This window comes from Salmo salar, chromosome ssa12 (genome assembly GCF_905237065.1).
Source record: "Salmo salar chromosome ssa12, Ssal_v3.1, whole genome shotgun sequence".
NCBI classification, from domain to species: Eukaryota; Metazoa; Chordata; class Actinopteri; order Salmoniformes; family Salmonidae; genus Salmo; species Salmo salar.
Genome location: NC_059453.1, coordinates 23,475,697 through 23,499,774, shown reverse-complemented (window position 1 = coordinate 23,499,774; position 24,078 = coordinate 23,475,697). Strand labels below are relative to the sequence as shown.

The 24,078-nt window shown below is 42.8% G+C and overlaps 1 protein-coding gene across 4 annotated transcripts; it reads left to right on the top strand.

Moving 5' to 3' along the window:
• The first annotated feature begins 1,325 nt into the window (after positions 1-1,325).
• Positions 1,326-23,734, top strand: LOC106564572 (choline transporter-like protein 2). 4 transcript variants are annotated; one of them, XM_045691112.1, is made up of 21 exons: positions 1,364-1,574; positions 8,490-8,660; positions 9,991-10,039; positions 10,179-10,252; positions 10,640-10,724; positions 13,434-13,635; positions 13,726-13,786; positions 14,053-14,179; positions 15,853-15,936; positions 16,257-16,369; positions 16,773-16,904; positions 17,532-17,724; positions 18,072-18,156; positions 18,364-18,626; positions 18,983-19,077; positions 19,272-19,375; positions 19,860-19,933; positions 20,136-20,206; positions 20,331-20,419; positions 20,666-20,750; positions 21,004-23,005. In XM_045691112.1, exons 2-21 carry the CDS (start codon positions 8,645-8,647, stop codon positions 21,504-21,506), a joined length of 2,505 nt encoding a protein of 834 aa, XP_045547068.1. In that variant the 5' UTR covers positions 1,364-1,574; positions 8,490-8,644; the 3' UTR covers positions 21,507-23,005. The 4 variants fall into 4 exon arrangements, with proteins under 4 accessions (XP_045547069.1, XP_045547067.1, XP_045547068.1 ...); XM_014130716.2 differs by lacking the exon at positions 21,004-23,005 and adding an exon at positions 23,322-23,734 and having other exon boundaries at positions 1,367-1,574; XM_045691113.1 differs by lacking the exons at positions 8,490-8,660; positions 21,004-23,005 and adding an exon at positions 23,322-23,734 and having other exon boundaries at positions 1,326-1,574.
• Positions 23,735-24,078: the final 344 nt, after the last annotated feature.

Below are 24,078 nucleotides of genomic sequence, written 5' to 3'. Positions count from 1 at the left end.
TTGATTTTCAGGTAGCTCTAGAAAGAGGACAGATTTACAATTCCGAGTTGGATGACCGTTGATAACTTTTCCGGAGCTCGTTTATTCCCGACTTCCCAGTTGTCTTGAACTCACTGAAGTCAAGTTTTTGCAGTTACGAGTTAACAGTTGTTTTGAGCGTGGCACAAATCACACTTCATTGACAGCATTGCCAATGTTGAATGTTTATAATTTTAAATTAGGAAAATCCCAGATTTGGGACCACACAGCCACTGTCACTGATTCCTTCCAAACCACTCATTGTTGAACTTACGATTTCCAACTTGTTGTGTAATGTTTATGTCCAATGGCCGATGAGCACCGATACGTTTTATCTATAATTTCTCTTCAATATTTAAAGCTCCGTATTTTCTGTTGGCTTGACCCACCACCACAGAAAGCACTTAGCTAGGCTGAAACACTGTCATTTTGGAGCTTCCTTACTCAAGAAAACAAAAAATAGACCATGTTTGTATGTGGCTGTATTAACTCAATGATATATATTTTTTTTCACATTGTTTACCTTGGCAAGTCAGTTAAGATCAAGTTCTTATTTACAATGATGGCCTAGGAACAGTGGGTTAACTGCCAAGGTTCAGGGGCAGAACTACAGATTTTTACCTTGTCAGCTCGGGGATTCAATCTTGCAACCTTTCGGTTACTGGTCCAACACTCTAACCACTAGGCTACCTGCCGCCCCAAATTAATCCTGATTAATTCAATGGAGTGGGTTAAGTATGATCTATACCAAATGAGCATACCCCCTGAGTCTCTTCCCCGTGTAACACCTAGAGGCCAACCAGTCGGTCCATCTCCTTTATACCATGTTTCTTGCAGGATGACAATGTCTATATTTCTGATTTCTTTGGTGAAGTCTAGGTTCCTGCTCTTTAGGCCAAAAGCCTCAGACCCCATCCAGTATTTCCTCTCTCTCTCTCTCTCTCTCTCTCTCTCTCTCTCTCCAACTCTGTTATTTTAACACAAGTGCTCTCTTTCTTCCTCTCTTCACTGCATGCACCTTTTTACTTTTTGCATTCTTTTCAATTTTGTTGATATCAAGTGAATTTTTCCACTCAAAGCTGTGAGAGATTTCCTTTAAGTTTAAACAACTTACAGTCTCTACATTTGATTTGCATGTTGTAAAGAATAATTTTGCCTAATGATTTTTAAATTAAAATAGGCTATTCATAGTGTCTGGCAGCACAACCCTTCTTCACATTCCTTTGAAGTGGCAGCAAGAAATAAATAGTTTTGGTCCGGCCTTCAGGGTTATTTAATTGGCCGAGCAAGCTGTCAGTTGTTAGTTTTTATATCTGATTGGCCACTGTCTCTCTCTCTCTCGTGGTATGGAATGTATCATGATTTGGGATGGTCTTGCCACAGTACGTTCGGTTTTGACGGCGAATAGGGAATCGCTCACTGTGTTATTGATGTTTTTTTTCTTCGACATTTCCATGGTAACTGTCCAGAATTGGATCAGCAGCCAGCAGCGAGAACACCCAAGTATTCAACCATGGAGCTAAACGAGAAGAATCCGACTCCGGACTCGAAATATGGTAAGAAATGTTCCCTTTCTTCGCACCGTTATTTAAAAAAAGGGGTGTGGGTGGAAAAAAATGGAAACAATGACTCGTGAATGATGGGTGGGGACCGGCCGCGTGTGGCACACTCCCAAACAGATTTAAATCGCAACAACATCATCCTAATCAGTGTGCAGAATAATAGTTTACGGTTCCCATTAAAAATACCCTTTACAAAGAAACAATCCTGCATTTATCAAAGGCTTGCAGCTGTGCTGCACCAGCCTACATCTCTCAAGAAATGTGCTGTTTATGTTCAATTTAAGGACTAAGTGATATTCATTGTTGCCCTATTATGTACACTGATCATATGGAAATTAATAACCCCCTATGGCCTAGGCCTTGATGTCTCCCACACGGTCCATTGTTCCCACTAATTGGAATCAGAAGAATCAGATATCAAAGTCGGTTAGTCTATTCTACAGCCTTTTTCCATTTGACTTGAACAAGTATATTAGACAAAGCTATTAGTCAAATGTTGCCTTGCAGGCAATGTATATTTCATTACCAATTCATTTCTATAACAGAATAATCAATACAATGAATGTGTGTTGACAGCTTGGGCGGCAGGGAGCCTAGTGGTTAGAGTGTTGGGCCAGTAACCGAAAGGTTGCCGAGCTCACAAGGTAAAAATCTGATGTTCTGCCCCTGAACAAGGCAGTTAACCCACTATTCCCTGGTAGGCTGTCATTGTAAATAAGAATTTGTTCTTAACTGACTTGCCTAGTTAAATAACGGTACAATTTTAAAATGTATAACTGTGAGGTTGGCTCAGTCTGCTCTCTCACAGAAGTTGTTTGTGTGACAACACCCATGTGGTGATATCTAGAATGCCATATGGTTATTACACACACACACACACACACACACACACACACACACACACACACACACACACCACCGCAGCGGAAGCAATTGGCCCTCCGCTATGGTGCATCATTAACACTGTTTTATTTAAGTTTTGCCATAACGACTTTATCAAACGTCACTCATTGCGTGGCATGTCACATGTCTCTCAAGAGGTAGACTGATAGTCAGCCTGTCCTTCGCTGCAGTTGTACTTCCAAATGGTGGTTGTACTTTGGGTTGAGTTGTTGTTCATAAGATCTGTTGAGTCATCGAGGTCCTCCATCCTGTTTATCTTGCCTTAATCCCTCCAGTCAATGTCATCACATGTTAGAATAGACCTACACTTCAAACCTCAACTGATTACCAACATAGCAGGCTTACAATACGTTGTCGGTAATTCAGCATTTAGGCCCCACCCTAGTCATATTATGATGAAGATAGAGGCCTAGGTTTGTAATAATATATATAATATATGCCATTTAACAGACACTTTTGTCCAAAGCGACTTACAGTCATTAATTCCAATGTAATCTAAGTCATGTTAAATTGGATTCACTGATATCCATCCAGTATGACTAGTTTGTAAGAAAGGGAGTGAGAGACGGACAATAGTTGACATTCTCTATGGCAGGGTTCCCCAACTGGCAGGTGATTTTATTTGGCCCCCCAAGTTATCTGAGCCAAACAAAAATGTATTTGAATAATCATCATATTTTGTTGGAATTTTCATTGGTGGACATAAGACTGTAAAAACACTAGAAAATCAGCTCCAAGTGATTTTAATTTTGGAAATCTGTTACAAAGTATTCCCACGCATAATAGAGAGACATGATCGTATACAAATGTAAGCAAGGTTTGAAATTATTATGTTACGATCTGTTTGGGCTTCTTGCAGTCAATTTGCAATCTACAAATGATTTGTAACTATGTTCCGGCCCACCGACCATCCGCTCAAGAAAAAATTGTCCTGAATCTAGTTGATGATCCCTGCTCTATGGTTTATCTAAGGAGCCACTGATGTCAGTACAGTATCCGTGTGACTTTCCTGTTGCCATGTAAACAGGCCTTGTCCTCAGTCAGCTCCCTGCCCCCACATCACACATCAGCCAGAAAGGTCATAAACTAAACGGAAGGCCTTTAAACCAATGTTTCAGGTACCTATAGAGCGTAAAAGCCTGGATCCCAGTTTTCTGCTAGCCAGGGCCTGTATTCATAAAGGGTCTCAGAGTATGAGTGCTGATCTAGGAGGTAGGAGTGCTGATCTAGGAGGTAGGAGTGCTGATCTAGGAGGTAGGAGTGCTGATCTAGGGGCAGGAGTGCTGATCTAGGGAAGGAGTGCTGATCTAGGAGGTAGGAGTGCTGATCTAGGAGGTAGGAGTGCTGATCTAGGAGGTAGGAGTGCTGATCTAGGAGGTAGGAGTGCTGATCTAGGGGAAGGAGTGCTGATCTAGGGGAAGGAGTGCTGATCTAGGGGAAGGAGTGCTGATCTAGGGGAAGGAGTGCTGATCTAGGGGGAAGGAGTGCTGATCTAGGGGATAGGAGTGCTGATCTAGGAGGTAGGAGTGCTGATCTAGGGGGAAGGAGTGCTGATCTAGGGGGTAGGAGTGCTGATCTAGGGGGTAGGAGTGCTGATCTAGGGGAAGGAGTGCTGATCTAGGGGAAGGAGTGCTGATCTAGGGGAAGGAGTGCTGATCTAGGGGAAGGAGTGCTGATCTAGGAGGTAGGAGTGCTGATCTAGGGGAAGGAGTGCTGATCTAGGAGGTAGGAGTGCTGATCTAGGAGGTAGGAGTGCTGATCTAGGGGAAGGAGTGCTGATCTAGGGGAAGGAGTGCTGATCTAGGAGGTAGGAGTGCTGATCTAGGAGGTAGGAGTGCTGATCTAGGAGGTAGGAGTGCTGATCTAGTAGGTAGGAGTGCTGATCTAGGAGGTAGGAGTGCTGATCTAAGGGAAGGAGTGCTGATCTAGGAGGTAGGAGTGCTGATCTAGGAGGTAGGAGTGCTGATCTAGGGGAAGGAGTGCTGATCTAGGAGGTAGGAGTGCTGATCTAGGAGGTAGGAGTGCTGATCTAGGAGGTAGGAGTGCTGATCTAGGAGGTAGGAGTGCTGATCTAGGGAGGTAGGAGTGCTGATCTAGGGGAAGGAGTGCTGATCTAAGGGAAGGAGTGCTGATCTAGGGGAAGGAGTGCTGATCTAGGGAAGGAGTGCTGATCTAAGGGGTAGGAGTGTTGATCTAAGGGAAGGAGTGCTGATCTAAGGGAAGGAGTGCTGATCTAAGGGAAGGAGTGCTGATCTAGGGGAAGGAGTGCTGATCTAGGGGAAGGAGTGCTGATCTAGGGGAAGGAGTGCTGATCTAGGGAAGGAGTGCTGATCTAAGGAAAGGAGTGCTGATCTAAGGGAAGGAGTGCTGATCTAGGGGAAGGAGTGCTGATCTAGGGGAAGGAGTGCTGATCTAGGGGAAGGAGTGCTGATCTAGGGGAAGGAGTGCTGATCTAGGGGAAGGAGTGCTGATCTAGGGAAGGAGTGCTGATCTAAGGGAAGGAGTGCTGATCTAGGGAAGGAGTGCTGATCTAGGAGGTAGGAGTGCTGATCTAAGGGAAGGAGTGCTGATCTAGGAGGTAGGAGTGCTGATCTAAGGGAAGGAGTGCTGATCTAGGGGAAGGAGTGCTGATCTAGGGGGAAGGAGTGCTGATCTAGGAGGTAGGAGTGCTGATCTAAGGGGAAGGAGTGCTGATCTAGGGGAAGGAGTGCTGATCTAGGGGAAGGAGTGCTGATCTAGGGGAAGGAGTGCTGATCTAGGGGAAGGAGTGCTGATCTAGGGGAAGGAGTGCTGATCTAAGGGAAGGAGTGCTGATCTAGGGGGAAGGAGTGCTGATCTAAGGGAAGGAGTGCTGATCTAGGGGAAGGAGTGCTGATCTAGGGGAAGGAGTGCTGATCTAGGGAAGGAGTGCTGATCTAGGGAAGGAGTGCTGATCTAAGGGAAGGAGTGCTGATCTAGGGGAAGGAGTGCTGATCTAGGGAAGGAGTGCTGATCTAGGAGGAAGGAGTGCTGATCTAGGGGAAGGAGTGCTGATCTAGGGGGTAGGAGTGCTGATCTAGGGGGTAGGAGTGCTGATCTAGGGGGTAGGAGTGCTGATCTAGGGGAAGGAGTGCTGATCTAGGGGAAGGAGTGCTGATCTAGGAGGTAGGAGTGCTGATCTAAGGGAAGGAGTGCTGATCTAAGGGAAGGAGTGCTGATCTAGGGGGTAGGAGTGTTGATCTAGGGGGTAGGAGTGCTGATCTAGGGGAAGGAGTGCTGATCTATGGGGTAGGAGTGCTGATCTAGGAGGTAGGAGTATTGAAACTGATCCTAGATCAGCAGTACTGTGAGACACATACAGGCCCTGGTATCATGTCTCTTTGTGCTGTTTTGCCAACAACCTGTAGACAGCAAAACAGACTAAACAGCCCAGGGACCAGGCTAGTTTCCTGCCATGTTGTCTGTCTATATGAATATACTCTGACTGTGTATGAGTGGGCCAGTGTGCCGGCTGGATGTCTTGTCTAGTCTAAAGCACCCGGCGGTAGCAGCATGCACAGGCCTGCTGCTGAGTGTCTGATGTACCCAGACCCACTCATCACACTGAGTCTAGGGGCACTGAGTCAACTCATGAACTCAAGTGGCGCACACACACACACACACACACACACACACACACACACACACACACACACACACACACACACACACACACACACACACACACACACACACACAGCATATGAGTGAGTGTGTTGTTTCACAATGATCCTTTGTCATGCTGTCTCTGGCTGTCAGGTCACAGCAAAACTGTTAGACAGAGTTGCTTAGTGTGATCGTAGGGGAATGAGAGGGGAGCGGCAGGCGGGATTTGGGCTGGATTTATTTGGCAACGAGCGGCAAGTTTCAGAAAAGGGAATTGGACACGTCCCCCCCTTCAGTCTCAGGATGGCTTCTCTCAGGCTACTGCCAAAGAAAAGTTTACTCTGGAAGCAGTCGAGTTGTGCAGTATAAACTACACCATGACCTATTCCATATACACATCAATATGATGTACTGTTGTTGTTGAATTGTCACCTACACCAGATAGGTGCAGTGAAATGTGTTGTTTTACCTGGTCAGCCATAGTAGTACAGCTCCACTGGAGCAAATTAAGTTTAAGTGCATTGCTCAAGGGCACATCAACATATTTGTCACCTTGTCTGCTGAGGTATTAGAACCAGTGACCTTTTGATACTGGCCCAACAATTTAACCACTAGGCTACCTGCCACTATAGTAGCCTGTGTTATTAGCCAAGTCCTTCCAACCTATTCCTGTACAGACACATGGAATTAGTAATAACTCATCAATATACAAGATTCATATCCACATTCAAATGCAATGTTTTTGAGTAGCATTGGAACGAGAGGCTTCTTTCTCCACCACCTATCTGCAGCTACTGCTATGATGACCATCCAGCCGTGGCGGTGAGGCCCTGTCTCTGTGTGCTAGACCACAACAGACCAGCAGACACTAAACCATTAGATCACTAGACCACAACCCCATTAAGAGTGTCTAGGTAGTGGACATTCAATAGTCCCACTGGGTCTGGAAGTGGAACATGTCCATCATGACAGCACTGTGTGTCTCAGCTGGTAAGGGCATTGCGCCAGCAACGTCAGGGTCGTGGGTTCGATTCCCACTGGGGTCACCCTAGTGAAAAGACTCACTGAACTGGGCGTTTTGGATAAAAGCTTCTGCTAGGCTGGCCTCAGATCTGTTTGAACTTTATTGCTTACGTCATTGTCATGCCATGACAATGGACAAGACAGCACAAACAGCACTCCCACTCGATGTCCCATTGTCAGACTGAAATCTGTCAATACACACTAGTCAGTGTTGTCTATACCATGCTGTCTGTCTATCACATGGCCTTGGAGGCGGGAAGGTGTCATGGCCAGACCAGGGAGAACATGTAGGAGGGCGTATCATCCTTCCAGAACAGTCCGTCTGAGATATGTATGGTGGTCTATGCAGGCTGCATTTTCATTTTTGATTGAACCTTTATTTCGACAGGGAAGACATATTGAGAGCTCTCTTTTCCAAATGCGCCCTGTCTAATGCACTATAAAATACACATTAAAATACACATTAAAATACAATACAGTACAAAAGAAAATGCTGGGTAGACTACAAACATTGCCAGTGTTTTGTTGAAAACTCATTTATAGACTTATAGATCATATATTTGATAGTTAATCAGTTGTTTGTAAATCATATGTAGTCTAGTTATAGATACTTTCAGCACGGTTGTGAAGGCAATCAGAGGAGTGAAAGTTAGAAAATACGTCTTAACTTTGAAACAAGAAGTTAGACAGTTCAGAGAAGTCCCATCAAGTCCCATCATCGCTGGCTAGCGAGAGAACTACCGAATCATATGAAGGATCCTCTTCCTGTAGGCTTTTTACAGATATAAGGTTGCATATGTTATTTGAAGGAACATTCTGTATGAACCACTAGACCTAACTAAGTCATGCACAGTGCACCACATACTGGGTGTTTGCAGTCGACCCAGTTAGGTGCATAGCCTGTTGCTATCCCCAGAATTGGAAAGGAACTGCAGTTGAGTTTTACGAATGATCATATTATATCAGTGTCTTACATACTTGACCTAGATGACAGTGATAGATGTTTAGCTTCGTTTCTAGTCACCCGGACTTTTGCATCCACACCCATCTATTTTAGGATAGATGCAAGTCCTGTACAGCTTTTAAAATCCACTCAATTAGGGTGTACTCACCAAAGTCATTTTAGGAGTGAAAAAGGTTAAGTAATCCCGCCGAGGGAAAAGAAAAACACTGTTACCTCTCTCTCCCTCCTCTCCAACCCTCCTGTGTGCCACCCATTCCCATGATAAGAGCCCAGTAAAAGAGGCAAAGAGAGGGAGAAATGAAGAGAGCGAGGGAAAGGAGGGAGCGTAACGGTAAAGGAAGGCAGAACTCTGCGAGATACAAGATTTGACTCGTTCTTTATTTTGCAATACACAGGAAGAAGGAAGTGAGGTCTAAGGTGGTGGTCTAGAGTCGAGACACACTTAACGCAGTAAAGCGTACTGAAAGAAATATAGGCAACGCAACACAACACATGAATACAGCCAACCTGTTGATGAAAAAGACAGAAAAGGAGTGACTGAGGAGTGAGAATGGCAAAGAATAAAGGTATTGTAAATATTCAGGACAGCGGTGTAACGGTTTTTGTTGTGCCTGTTGTTTCTTTCACTTCTCACTGATTGAGGGCATGATGGGAGTAGCCTTTTCAGTTGTTGTCTGTGGCGTTGTTTATGTTTTGAACGGAACATTATGGACTGTAATTAAAGACAGTAAATGAATGTGGTTGAGACTGAGCCAACTCACTTTTGTTTATAAACCAATATGGTTTATTCTGTGGGACACTGGGTGTTCAATGGTTGCAACGTGTGTGATCTGATGACACAGTGAAATAGTGTACACTCTTAGAACCAAAAAGGGTTCTACCTGGAACCAAAAAGGGTTCTCCTATGGGGACAGCCGAAGAACCATTTTGGAACCCTTTTTTCTAAGAGTGTAGGTTACAGTGTGTCATCACATTGCAGCCGTTGTGTACAATGGGATTTCCAACACTCATACAATAATGTTCTTAGATACTGTACAGTCAAACTAATTGTTCTGCCATCCGAAGAAAAGGGGTGTTTCCTATTTTTTCGTTGAGCAGGATGAAAAGCCTCACCGTTATATCTCACGTTGACAGAACAGTATATCATGTCCACAAGAAGCTGCAACAATGTTCTCAGTCACACTGTGCTCTATGTTCAGAAAAGAATGTGACACGTTCATTAACCAGACACATGGCCATATGTCATAACAGGATAAGGATCAAGATCTTAGATGCAAAACAGGAAATACAATGTTGCCCCACATCATTTGCGTATTGTGGAACTGTGTGGCTCAGTTAGTAGAGCATGGCGTTGGCAACGCCAGGGTTGTGGGTTTGATTTCCACGGGGGGGAAAGAACGACAATGTGTGCAATGTGTGCACAGTACTGTAAGTCACTAAGAACTAAAAATATTATTGGATGATTGAGCTTTTTGTGTTAGTTTCTAGATGTTATGTAAAATACATTGTATCAGGACCATTCAGACTGTATACACAACATTATAATTGTCTTGCTCTGCTACCAGACTATGGTGAATTGAGTAGATGCGCTGTCTGATGTGGCGCCTGCCTAGTCTCTGAGGTGTTACCATAGTGTTACTATGGCGCCTAAGAATGTCCACCGGGAGCTCTGAGTCACCGGGGAGCCATTTTGTGGGTTGCTAGGCATGTCAGTCTTGCGGGAGAATCCTTTTGTTATGGAAAATACGTCTCAGCTTTGTTAATGTGTACACACACGTACAGATATACTGATACACAGATATAAACACACACACACACACACACACACAGACAGACACACGTCTGTGTATAAATGTAAATAAACATATTAAACTTTCTCTGTTTGCTTGTTCACAGGTGAAGCACGGAGGTTTGACCCTACCTTCAAAGGGCCCATCCACAACAGGTAATCATCTCATTATCAGCTCTGACAGCCAATCCTCACTCTACCAATTACCCACATCGTAAAGCTCAATAAAGCTCAACGTCAAAACATAGCAGTCGAACCATCTCTCTCTCTCCCTCTCTGCTCTTGTGGTTGCCAGGGGCTGCACAGATGTGTTCTGCTGTATTCTCTTCATCTTGGCCATACTGGGATACTTTGCTGTGGGGATCCTGGGTCAGTGTCTCCACAACTACACGATTACTGGCCATTACATCAGTTCTCAGGCCCTGTGTTTTGGTTAATCATGTCACATGACCTGTATTTTAGCTTTTATTTTAAGCCTTTTCCAGAAATGGAAATTTGACCAAAAATGTAAGCAATTGTCTGAGGATGGTGCTGGGCCGTCTGACATAAAAAGAAAAGGGGACAGTTTGATGAAAAAGCTTTAAATAAAGTTTAAATTCCAGGTCATGTGACATGATTAACCAAAACACAAGGCCCTAACAAGACACAGTAAAGTGATATTCTATTCTATTTGAAGTGATTCTATTCCATTGTGTGTCGTTATGATAACTGGACAGTATCTGAACTACAGTGTTGTTGTACTTCCTCTTACTCCAGCCTGGTCTCAGGGGGACCCCAGGAAGGTTATCTACCCGACTGACAGCAGAGGACAGTTCTGTGGCCAGGCCGGGACCCCCCTGGAGTAAGCCCCTTCCATTACTCCCCTATTTATTCTGCCTTTGAACATCTCTCTTCAGTACTGATCCTTTAGAATTCCTCTTGTCCATTCACATGTCAAGATATTATCTGTCTCTTTGTGTTAATATGTCTTTTGTGGTATCATCCTGATGCTCTGTGGTGAGCCTGTAACACCCTGCTGTGTGAAGATAAAAAAGAACGTCCTGAAGGATGTATTATAGCTGCTGTATATGTACTTCCTGTACATGTGAACTACTAAATAACTGTCTCTACATATTAACTACTAAATAACTGTCTCTACATATTAACTACTAAATAACTGTCTCTACATATGAACTACTATATAACTGTCTCTACATATGAACTACTATATAACTGTCTCTACATATGAACTACTATATAACTGTCTCTACATATGAACTACTAAATAACTGTCTCTACATATTAACTACTAAATAACTGTCTCTACATATTAACTACTAAATAACTGTCTCTACATATTAACTACTAAATAACTGTCTCTACATATTAACTACTAAATAACTGTCTCTACATATGAACTACTATATAACTGTCTCTACATATGAACTACTATATAACTGTCTCTACATATGAACTACTATATAACTGTCTCTACATATGAACTACTAAATAACTGTCTCTACATATTAACTACTAAATAACTGTCTCTACATATTAACTACTAAATAACTGTCTCTACATATTAACTACTAAATAAATGTCTCTACATATTAACTACTAAATAACTGTCTACATATGAACTACTAAATAACTGTCTCTACATATGAACTACTAAATAACTGTCTCTACATATGAACTACTAAATAACTGTCTCTACATATTAACTACTAAATAACTGTCTCTACATATGAACTACTATATAACTGTCTCTACATATGAACTACTAAATAACTGTCTCTACATATGAACTACTAAATAACTGTCTCTACATATGAACTACTAAATAACTGTCTCTACATATGAACTACTATATAACTGTCTCTACATATGAACTACTACAGTTGAAGTCGGAAGTTTACATACACCTTAGCCAAATACATTTAAACTCAGTTTTTCACAATTCATGACATTTAATCCTAGTAAAAATTCCCTGTCTTAGGTCAGTTAGGATCACCACTTTATTTTAAGAATGTGAAATGTCAGAATAATAGTAGAGAAAATGATTTATTTCAGCTTTTATTTCTTTCATCACATTCCCAGTGGATCAGAAGTTTACATACACTCAATTAGTATTTGGTAGCATTGCCTTTAAATTGTTTAACTTGGGTCAAACGTTTCGGGTAGCCTTCCACAAGCTTCCCACAGTAAGTTAGGTGAATTTTGGCCCATTCCTCCTGACAGAGCTGGTGTAACTGAGTCAGGTCTGTAGGCCTCCTTGCTCGCACACGATTTTTCAGTTCTGCCCGCTAATTTTCTATAGGATTGAGGTCAGGGCTTTGTGATGGCCACTCCAATACCTTGACTTTGTTGTCCTTAAGCCATTTTGCCACAACTTTGGAAGTATTCTTGGGGTCATTGTCCATTTGGAAGACCCATTTGCGACCAAGCTTTAACTTCCTGACTGATTTCTTGAGATGTTGCTTCAATATATCCACATAATTTTTCTCCCTCATGATGCCATCTATTTTGTGAAGTGCACCAGTCGCTCCTGCAGCAAAGCATCCCCACAACATGATGATGCCACCCCCGTGCTTCACGGTTGAGATGGTGTTCTTCAGCTTGCAAGCGTCCCCCTTTTTCCTCCAAACATAACGATGGTCATTATGGCCAAACAGTTCTATTTTTGTTTCATCAGACCAGAGGACATTTCTCCAAAAAGTACGATCTTTGTCCCCATGTGTAGTTGCAAACCGTAGTCTGGCTTTTTTATGGCAGTTTTGGAGCAGTGGCTTCTTCCTTGCTGAGCGGCCTTTCAGGTTATGTCGATATAGGACTCGTTTTACTGTGGATATAGATACTTTTGTACCTATTTCCTCCAGCATCTTCACAAGGTGCTTTGCTGCAGGAGGGACTGATGCACTTCACAAAATAGATGGCATCATGAGGAAGAAAAATTATGTGGATATATTGACGCAACATCTCAAGACATCAGTCAGGAAGTTAAAGCTTGGTCGCAAATTGGTCTTCCAAATGGACAATGACCCCAAGCATTCTTCCAAAGTTGTGGCAAAATGGCTTAAGGACAACAAAGTCAAGGTATTGGAGTGGCCATCACAAAGCCCTGACCTCAATCCCATAGAAAATTTGCGGGCAGAACTGAAAAATCGTGTGCGAGCAAGGAGGCCTACAGACCTGACTCAGTTACGCCAGCTCTGTCTGGAGCAATGGGCCAAAATTCACCTAACTTATTGTGGGAAGCTTGTGGAAGGCTACCCAAAATGTTTGACCCAAGTTAAACAATTTAAAGGCAATGCTACCAAATACTATTTGAGTTTATGTAAACTTCTGACCCATTGGGAATGTGATGAAAGAAATAAAAGCTGAAATAAATCATTCTTTCTACTACTATTCTGACATTTCATATTCTTAAAATAAAGTGGTGATCCTAACTGACCTAAGACAGGGAATTGTTACTGGGATTAAATGTCAGGAATTGTGAAAAACTGAGTTTAAATGTATTTGGCTAAGGTGTAGGTAAACTTCCGACTTCAACTGTAACTGTCTCTAACAGGAAGAAACCTCTCCTGTTCTACTTCAACATCCTGAAGTGTGCCAGTCCCCTGACCCTGCTGGAGTTCCAGTGCCCCACCACTCAGTTATGTGTGGAAAGCTGTCCTACCAAACACATGACGTTGCTGAAAGCCTACCTGAACAAAGGAGAGCAGGAGTACTACAAGCAGTTCTGCAAGGAAGGAGTGGACTTCTCCAAAATGGTGGGTGACAGAGGAGATACATTTGCAGTGGCAAAGTAGGTAGTTAGGGAAATAATGTGTAACTAAGGGTGATTTTGTTGTGTTTCGCAGAGTGCTCCCGAGATCCTGAGGGATGGCCTGTGTCCTTCGATGCTCATGTCCAGCAAACCATGTAAGTCTTCTCACGAGCCATGGGTGTGTGTGTGTGTGTGTGTGTGTGTGTGTGTGTGTGTGTGTGTGTGTGTGTGTGTGTGTGTGTGTGTGTGTGTGTGTGTGTGTGTGTGTGTGTGTGTGTGTGTGTGTGTGTGTGTGTGTGTGTGTGTGTGTGTGTGTGTGTGTGTGGGTGGAGCGTGCGCACACGCGTTTGTGTTTTTATAAAAACTTAGTAAATGTATAGTGACCACACAGTTAGTGATTTTTGATCTCCTCTCCCTCCAGTCACTCGTCGGTGCCTCCCAGCTCTCAGTACCATGAAAGGTGGTGTGGTCGTCATTGGCAACGAGACTATTTTTGACAACGGGGAGGGAGAGAAGGTGAACGCCACGGATTTTCTGGACGCTTCAAAGTGAGTCCTCATGCCTCAACCTGAATCACCGTCAATATACAGTACCAGTCAAAAGTTTGGACACACCTACTCATTCAAGGGTTATTCTTTATTTTTACTATTTTCTACATTGTAGAATAATAGTGAAGACATAAAAACTATGAAATAACACATATGGAATCATGTAGTAGACAACAAAGTGTTAAACAAATTAGATTCTTCAAAGTCGCCACCCTTTGCTTTGAGGACAGCTTTGCACACTCTTGGCATTTTCTTAACCAGCTTCACCTGCAATGCTTTTACAACAGTCTTGAAGGAGTTCCCACATATGCTGAGCATTTGTTGGCTGCTTTTCCTTAACTATGCGGTCCAATTCATCCCAAACCATCTCAATTGGGTTGAGGTGGGGTGATTGTGGAGGCCAGGTCATCTGATGCAGCACTCCATCACTCTCCTTGGTCAAATAGCCCTTACACAGTCGGAGGTGTATTGGGACATTGTCCTGTTGAAAAACAAACGATAGTCCCACTAAGCGCAAACCAGATAGGATGGTGTATCGCTGCAGAAGGCTATGGTAGCCATGCTGGATAAGTGTGCCTTGAATTCTAAATAAATCACTGACAGTGTCACCAGCAAAGCACACCCTCACTCCTCCATGCTTCGCGGTGGGAACCACACATGCGGAGATCATCCGTTCACCTACTCTGCGTCTCACAAAGACACGGAGTTTGGAACCAAAAACCTCAAATTTGGACTTATCAGACCAAAGGACAGATTTCCTCTGGTCTAATGTCTATTGCTCGCATTTCTTGGCCCAAGCAAGCCGCTTCTTATTATTGGTGTCTTTTAGAAGTGGTTTCTTTGCAGCAATTCGACTATGACAGCCTGATTCACGCAGTCTCCTCTGAACAGTTTATGTTGAGATGTGTCTGTTACTTGAACTCTGTGAAGCATTTATTTGGGCTGCAATCTGAGGTGCAGTTAACTCTAATGAACTTATCCTCTGCAGCAGAGGTAACTCTGAGTCTTCCTTTCCTGTGGCGGTCCACATGAGAGTCAGTTTCATCATAGCGCTTGATGGTTTTTGCAACTACACTTGAAGAAACTTTCAAAGTTCTTGAAATGTTCCTGATTGACTGACCTTCATGTCTTAAAATAATGATGAACTGTCGTTTCACTTTGCTTATTTAAGCTGTTCTTGCCATAATATGGACTTAGTCTTCTGTATACCACCCCTATCTTGTCACAACACAACTGATTGGTTCAAATGTATTAAGAAGGAAAGAAATTCCACAAATTAACTTTTAACTAGGCACACCTGTTCATTGAAATACATTCCAGGTGACTACCTCATGAAGCTGGTTGAGAGAATGCCAATAGTGTGCAAAGCTGTCATCAAGGCAAAGGGTGGCTACTTTGAAAACACTTTTTTGGTTACTACATGATTCCATATGTGTTATTTCATAGTTTTGATGTCTTCACTGTTATTCTACAATGTAGAAAATAGTCAAAATAAAGAAAAACTCTTGAATGAGTAGGTGTGTCCAAACTTTTGACTGGTACTGTATGAATTAATCAATCAACCTACCAACCATCCTTTTAATCTGTCTGTCCGTCTGTCTGTCTGTCTGTCCACCCACCTGTCTGTCTGTCAATTGTTAGCAAAGTATTAAGTGGACTTGTTGTTCTTACAGGAAGTCCAATGTGGTGGTTGAGGCTCGCCAGGTAGCCATGAGGATCTTTGAGGACTACACTGTGTCCTGGTACTGGATACTGATGTGAGTGTCTCTCCTTGGTAAACACACTCATGACACAAGACAATAAAGAAAGTTGCACACTCTATAGGCCAGTTACCCCTATTATCCCAATAATGTAATGCTGAGCCAACATTTCCCCATAGATATAAATGTTCCCTCACAGCAACAACGAAGTTCTGTGAATTTGAATATTATTATCTGTATTCCTCCAGTGGTCTGGTGATAGTGGGGGGGGGGGTTCTGTGAATGTGAATGTTATTTCCTGTCTCTCCTCCAGTGGTCTGGTGATAGTGGGGGGGGGGTTCTGTGAATGTGAATGTTATTTCCTGTCTCTCCTGCAGTGGTCTGGTAATAGCCATGGTGGTCAGTCTCATCTTCATCGTCCTCCTGCGCTACCTGGCCGGGATCATGATCTGGATCATGATCGTCATGGTGATACTGGTCATCGGATATGGTATTATATTCCCCTTTCCTGAAACCTATCTAACTGAAAACACACTGTTGTTTTAACTATTTAAAGTAACATTCAAAAGAATAATATCAACATTGTGCTTTATCAAGTTAGCCATTAAGAAATGTTAGAGGTAGGCTCAGTGATATGAAGTAGGTGCACTAAGTAAACAGCACAGTGGGTCAATATCCGCAACAACTAAGAGCGTTGAAGTGCGAGGCTAAACTTCTCAGCTGATTTGGTCCCATGGCTACCAGTCTGTAACAGTGTGAAGCAAACCCCGTACACATGTCCAGATACTCTGTGTCACTGTGTGAGAGCGAAGTATTTCATCTTGCTCATCGCAATAACTGCAGTGCTGCTCGTGCAACGTCATTTCGCTGACTCTTACCTTTAAAATGTTTAGGGATCTTCCATTGTGCCATGGAGTACCGCAACCTGAAGGGAGAGCCGGGTTCTGACGTCACGATCCGGGATCTGGGACTGCAGACAGACTTCTCTGTTTACCTGCAGATCAGACAGACCTGGCTGGCTTTCAGTGAGTACATGCACTCATTCTCCCTCTTTCTCTCTTTCTCTGTCTCTCTTTCTCTCCCTCTCTCCCTCTCTATTTATTTTTCTCTCTCTTCCGCTCTCACTTTTTCTTTCTCTCTCAATTCATTTGAATTTGCTTTCTTGGCATGATGTGATGATGTACATATTTCCAAAGCTTACTTTGGAGATTTACAATGTTAACATAATTAAAATAATAATAATCAATATAGTCAACAGGACAACAGTAACAACAATAATCAAGGGTCAAAATAACCATACAATGAACAATAACAATAAGCATAGAGGACATTTGCAGGTTGGTTGGTCTGTCAGACACTGTCCCTCATGTTATGGCAGGTAGCAATGTAGTGCGCTGCCAACCCACAGCTCTCTGCGTCCTCCCCCAACAGGACGGGTAGCCTATTTTCATCAGAGAGGTCTTTGAAACCTTGAATAAGGATTTCAAATTTGGATTTCAAATCTCCCTCTCTATACTCTTTCTCCCACTCTCTCTCTCTCCCGCGCTCGCTCTCTCACATCAACACATTCAACTCAAGTTGAGACACACACACACACACACACACACACACACACACACAAAGACTCTAACTGCGCTCCGCTCCTCCGTCAGTGATCATCCTGTCCATCGTGGAGGTGGTTGTCATCCTGCTGCTCATCTTCCTCAGGAAGAGAGTCCTCATCGCCATCGCCCTCATCAAGGAGGCCAGCAGGGCTGTTGGCCATGTGATGTCATCACTGCTCTACCCTCTGTTGACCTTTGCCCTGCTGGCCCTGGTCATAGCCTACTGGGCCATCACCGCTGTGTATCCTTCAGCTGTCAATCATGTTATTCATGTTTACATGTCTGTCCAGGGAAAGAAGTGCTCCTGTAACGGTCCTTGTAATGGTGTGAGATGTACTAGATGACTTTTAGTTATAGGTTTTGTTGTAGCGCTAGTCTAGATCGCTATAGATGGTGAAGGGAACCGTGCAGATTGAAATGTGGACAGACTGAGACCGTCAAGGAAAATAACTGGGACGACTCCTCCACAAGTCATCGCTGCAGAAACTAAATGTATCAAGAAAGTTTCCATGCAGATGGTCACGTCTGTATGACATGTCTCAGTATCTACTTCCTTAGTGATGGAACCTCCTTGACTGCCTTTCCCAGCTTCCTGTCCACCTCCAATGAACAGGTGTACAAAGTGTTCAACACCACTGAGTGTGAGTACTCCAGAGACACCTGCAAACCCGAGGTGAGCCACAAGATGTCTCTGTTCTTCCATATCTGCCTGTTTACATATCAGGCTTATTTTTTGTGAACTTTAATATGTTCTTTCTATTCTATCTGTATATAGTGTTCAAAAACAGTTTTTTTTCCCTCATTTATTGAATATAAGTGGACTACTCCTTTAATACCAGCAGAAGTGCTAATATCACAGAGATTTCCCCTCTTTCCTCAGACGTTCAACACCACCAACATCACAGCCCAGTGCCCGGACGCCGAGTGCCTGTTTGCCTTCTACGGAGGCGAGACCTACTACCATAAATACCTCATCATGTTCCAGTTCTACAACGTGTTCCTCTTCTTCTGGTGTGCTAACTTTGTGACGGCGCTAGGTCAGGTGACCCTGGCTGGAGCCTTCGCATCCTACTACTGGGCCTTCAAGAAGCCTGACGACATCCCAGCCAATCCCATCTGCTCCTCACTTGGTCGAGCCCTCAGGTAGGAGGGATAGTGTGTGGGATGGGCGGGGGGGGGTTGGGTGCATGTGGGTAGGGGAGGTGTGAGTGAGTGAGTGAGAGAGAGAGAGAGAGAGAGAAAGAAAGAAAGAAAGAAAGAAAGAAAGAAAGAAAGAAAGAAAGAAAGAAAGAAAGAAAGAAAGAAAGAAAGAAAGAAAGAAAGTGGGTAGGGGAGGTGTGAGTGAGAGAGAAAGAAAGAAAGAAAGAAAGAAAGAAAGAAAGAAAGAAAGAAAGAAAGAAAGAAAGAAAGAAAGAAAGAAAGAAAGAAAGAGTTACATGGAGAGTTAGTGAGAGACCAATAATTTGGACATAATCTTTTACCTTCTTCCCCCTGTCAAGATACCATACAGGCTCCCTGGCCTTTGGCTCCCTCATCCTGTCTCTGGTTCAGGTCATCAGGGTTCTGCTGGAGTACCTGGACCAGAAGCTGAAAGGTGAGGTGGTGTTCTCACATATCCTGTTCCATTCTCAGACGTGAATAACTGGGATACTTCCTCATTGACATCATACAGTGGGAAATGGACCAAAAAATGTCACTACTAATTATTACATTTGAATAGATGGTTGTTATCTAAATGAACAGGAACAGATGTCATTATCTCCTGTTTGTTGTTATGTACCCCACTAGCTGCCCAGAATCGCTTTGCCAAGTTCCTGCTCAGCTGCCTGAAGTGCTGCTTCTGGTGCCTGGAGAAATTCATCAAGTTCCTCAACAGAAACGCCTACATCATGGTGAGTTCATCAACCTAACTGTGCGAATGTAAGTTCTTTGTATATTAAAGACTGTGTGAATTGAAGGCAGTGTGAACTGTGTGAATTGAAGGCAGTGTGAACTGTGTGAATTGAAGGCAGTGTGAACTGTGTGAATTGAAGACAGTGTGAACTGAAGACAGTGTGAACTGTGTGAATTGAAGACAGTGTGAATTGAAGGCAGTGTGAACTGTGTGAATTGAAGGCAGTGTGAACTGTGTGAATTGAAGACAGTGTGAACTGTGTGAATTGAAGACAGTGTGAACTGTGTGAATTGACGACAGTGTGAACTGTGTGAATTGAAGACAGTGTGAATTGAAGGCAGTGTGAACTGTGTGAATTGAAGACAGTGTGAACTGTGTGAATTGAAGACAGTGTGAACTGTGTGAATTGACGACAGTGTGAACTGTGTGAATTGAAGACAGTGTGAATTGACACTGTATGTAACACCACATGTTTCCCCTAGGTGGCAATATATGGCAAAAGCTTCTGTACCTCAGCCAGAGATGCCTTCTTCCTCCTCATGAGAAATATAATCAGGTGATTGTTGTTGACTACTGAGACGCCCTTCATAAACCCTCCATAAACCCTTCACAACTCCTTCTCAAACCCCAGTCTCTGGGACCTTTTCTGAAGAGCAATAGCATCTTTAACAACTTCTCTTCTCCATTCATATATACAGTATTCATGTATCTCTTTAGTTTTCTGTCTCTTATGATTCATTTCTCTGTTGGCTTCTCAGGGTGGCTGTCTTGGACAAAGTGACTGACTTCCTATTGTTTTTGGGGAAGCTCCTCATCGTTGGAATTGTGGGTAAGTGATCCTCAGAAACACAAGCAGAGACTTTATTTACACCTTGTACAGTTTCCCACCATCTGTGATACCTTTCAGTGAGCCCTCATATCCTAATAATATGCATCTCTTCTTCTCTTGCTAGGAATCTGTTCTTTCTTCTTCTTCTCTGGGAGGATTAAGGCTGTGGAGCAGACTGCCCCCTCTCTCAACTACTACTGGGTTCCCATTCTGGTGAGAGACAGGCTTGAATGAACTCTTATACTGTTACTTCAAGCCATGTTTCTCAATGTTTTTTTGTGCTAGGGATTGGTAAGCTAAGGGTCATACTTATTCATAGGAGCCTTACATTGAAACTGGTCAACATTATCCCAGGGCCGGTCTACTGACCCAAGGCTGAGAAATACTACCTTAGAGTGTCTGTAAGTGTTGTTTGTATTTATTCCAACACTGTGTGTGTGCCTGTTTCTCTCTTCCTAGACGGTGGTGGTGGGATCCTACCTGATTGCCCATGGATTCTTCAGTGTGTACGCTATGTGTGTGGACACACTCTTCCTCTGCTTCTGTGAGTAATATCCTATTTTATTGGTATGCTCTTTAGTCACTCACGCAACTTTCCAAATCTGAAATGCTCTTTTTACCTGAGATTCCTCTTTTGCCTGCCATGTTTCTGACTTTTTCTTCTCTTTGTCTCTTCCCTCCTTATTCCACACTTCACTATTTCTTATTCTGCACTTTTTGCTTCTGTTCTTTTTTTTCCCACTAACCCGAACAAACATAACCCCATAATACACATGAAACACACACACACAACGAAGGCGAAGACCTGGAGAGAAACGACGGCTCTCCAGAAAGGCCTTACTTCATGTCTCCGGAGCTTCACGAGATTCTCTCCAAAACTAAAATGGCGGAGGAAGAGGACAACAAAGATGGTACGGAACAGCCAGGCGCTGACCCAAGTGAACCTACACTGATGGACGAAGTTCGCCTGGAGGAGGAAGTACCGCTGAAAGAACAAGATGGAGAGATACAACTGAAACGCCAAGATGTGTTCATGCAGGCCAACGAAGAGGAGCAACCTCTGAAGGAGAAGACCGAAGCGGTGGAAGTGGAAGAACCACAAGAGGAGAAATCTGAAGTGAAGGAGGAGAAGGAAGAGAAGGGACCAGAAGAGGAGGAAGGAGTGGAAGAAAAGGGATCAAAGGAGGACAAGCCTGAAGAGAAGGATCACCAGCCGACAGAACCTAAAAAGGAAGAGACGGAGGAAAAGAAACCTCAAGAGGCGGAGCCTAAAGACCCTCCTTCTACACCCCAGGAGTAGTAGTTTACGTTGTCATGGAGACGTGAAGCTTGGTAAACCTCATAACTAGGTCAGGAAATGCTCCTGGCCCTACTCATATATAACATGTGCCGTATGGAGCCCGTATACAGTACCTGTTACTAACGACGTAATATGTAATTCTATGCTAACGACTGTGTGATTTGAACCAGTTAAATGTATGACCAGCTTTTAAATGCAAGACTTTTCACAGTGTAATGTATTGTATTCACACATAAGGTTTATTTTAACGTAAAGGTAGATGGTTTTAACAAGGTCCTGTGGTTGTAAAAGGCTGATCAAAAACCAAGTGCATCTCTGTAGCTTGAAAATATTATGTTTATTTATTGATTATTAATTTATTGTGTTGGTTTGGGTTTAGACAGTGATGGTTTTTTATCTTGAGGATCTGTAGATCTGTGAGTGCTGAACCTGTGCCTGACTACTACAATTGTTATTATGAATATTTAATTGTCTTAATATCATTAATGAGTAATGAATGCACTATGAATTCACTATTACAATGTTTACAGTCAATCAAAACAAAACTTCAACTAACGGTGAAAATGAACAATGTTTACATTGATACCAGCTGACACCAAATGGTAAATCCTTTGATATCCTTTGATATGACAATGTGATTTCCAATGGAATCAATGTGTATGTACAGTATGTATGTATTTATTAATTAGTATGCTTATTATGTCTTATTACATCTGTATGTAATTATTTATTTTGCTTCTTAAGTTCTGTATCAATTATATAGATGCTCCCTCCAGCCAAGAACACGTTTTTGGACTCAATGTATTGTAGTGATATTCCACAAACTACTTGCCTTGGAATTTCGAACTGGCTTAACTGCTGTGATTGTGTTTCTGTGATGCAATCGTTTTAACCTCTCAGATCTGGGTCGTATTAATCACAGGAGGTTGGTGGCACCTTAATTGGGGAGGACAGGCTCTTGGTAATAGCTGGAGCGGAATCAGTGGAATGGTATCAAATACATCGAAAACATGGGTTCCATGTGTTTGATGCCATTCCATTTACTCCATTCCAGCCTTATTATGAGGCGTACCTGAACTTGTTTTTGTTTTCCGTTGCAAAATGTTTTTAAGCGTTTTCCGCTGCATGGCCTAATGTATTCGACCCTGCAAACCCTGTTCAATGTTTACTGACCCTATTTGCCTTTGTTTTCTTCTTTCTCTCGATCTGTCTCTCTTTCTGTCTCGCTCTTTATCTGTCTCTCTTTCTGTCTCTCTCTCTTGCTCTCTCTCTCTTCTTCCCATCTCTGTGCTGCATGGTGTTTCAGTAACATTGCATATTGAGTGCTTTATCAAAACTTACCTTGCAACCTTCTGCCAATGTTTTCTATCTGTTTCTGTCAGTGTGTGTCACATTGTAAACATGTTAGCTGGTGTAGTATTTTACTTATATATCATACATTCCACTCAGTTTGCTTCTGTTGGATGCTGCTGTTGATTAAAGTTTGTTGTATTGATCAATATATAGTTTTTTTTGCATGTAAATGACAAAGGTAATCATATTGAATGATGATAAGACAGTGGGAGAATGACACAATGGTGAGTTTCTATTCACTTTGGTACAGTTTCCCAGATACAGACTTAATAAGTTTAGTCCTGAACTATACAAGCACTTTCATCAATGCATGCTTTTCAGTACAGGATTAACCTTAGACGGTGTCTGGGAAACCGGCCCTTTATGTTGTTAGGAATAGGATACTGTTTTACCTGAAGAGATGTTGAGTTTGACAATGGTTGGTTCTCTTATTGTTGTCTCATCAATTCATTGATTTTCCAGTGGAAGACCTGGAACGCAATGACGGAACTGCAGAGAGACCCTACTTCATGTCTCAGAACCTTCTCACCATTCTGAAGAAGTCCAACGAGGATCAGGCCAAGACTGTAGACTAGCCGTTTGTGTGTGCGTGCGTGCGTGTATGTGTGAGGAGAACAGAGAAAGATGAGGTCAAGCCACCTTGCCTGCGCAGTGTGCTGTGTGTATCGAATGTGCCTTAACCTGTCTGGGAACCGTGGGACGTTTGTGTCCCACCCTAGTCAACAGCCAGTGGAATCGCGTCGCGCGAAATACAAATACCTCATAAATGCTATAACTTCAATTTCTCAAACATATGACTATTTTACACCGTTTTATAGATACACCTCTCCTGAATCGAACCACGTTGTTCGATTTCAAAAAGGCTTTACAGCAAAAGCAAAACAGTAGATTATGTTAGGAGAGTACCCTGCCAAAAATAATCACACTGCCATTTTCAAAGCAACTAGCATGCATCACAAATACCCAAAACACAGCTAAATGCAGCACTAACCTTTGACAATCTTCATCAGATGACACTCCTAGGACATCATGTTACACAATACATGCATTGTTTGTTCGATAAAGTTCATATTTATATATAAAAACAGCATTTTACATCGGCGCCTGACGTTCAGAAAATATTTTCCCTCAAATGCTTCCGGTGAATCAGCGCTACAATTTACAAAATTACTATTCGAAAACATTGGTAAAATATAATATTGTCATTCAAAGAATTATA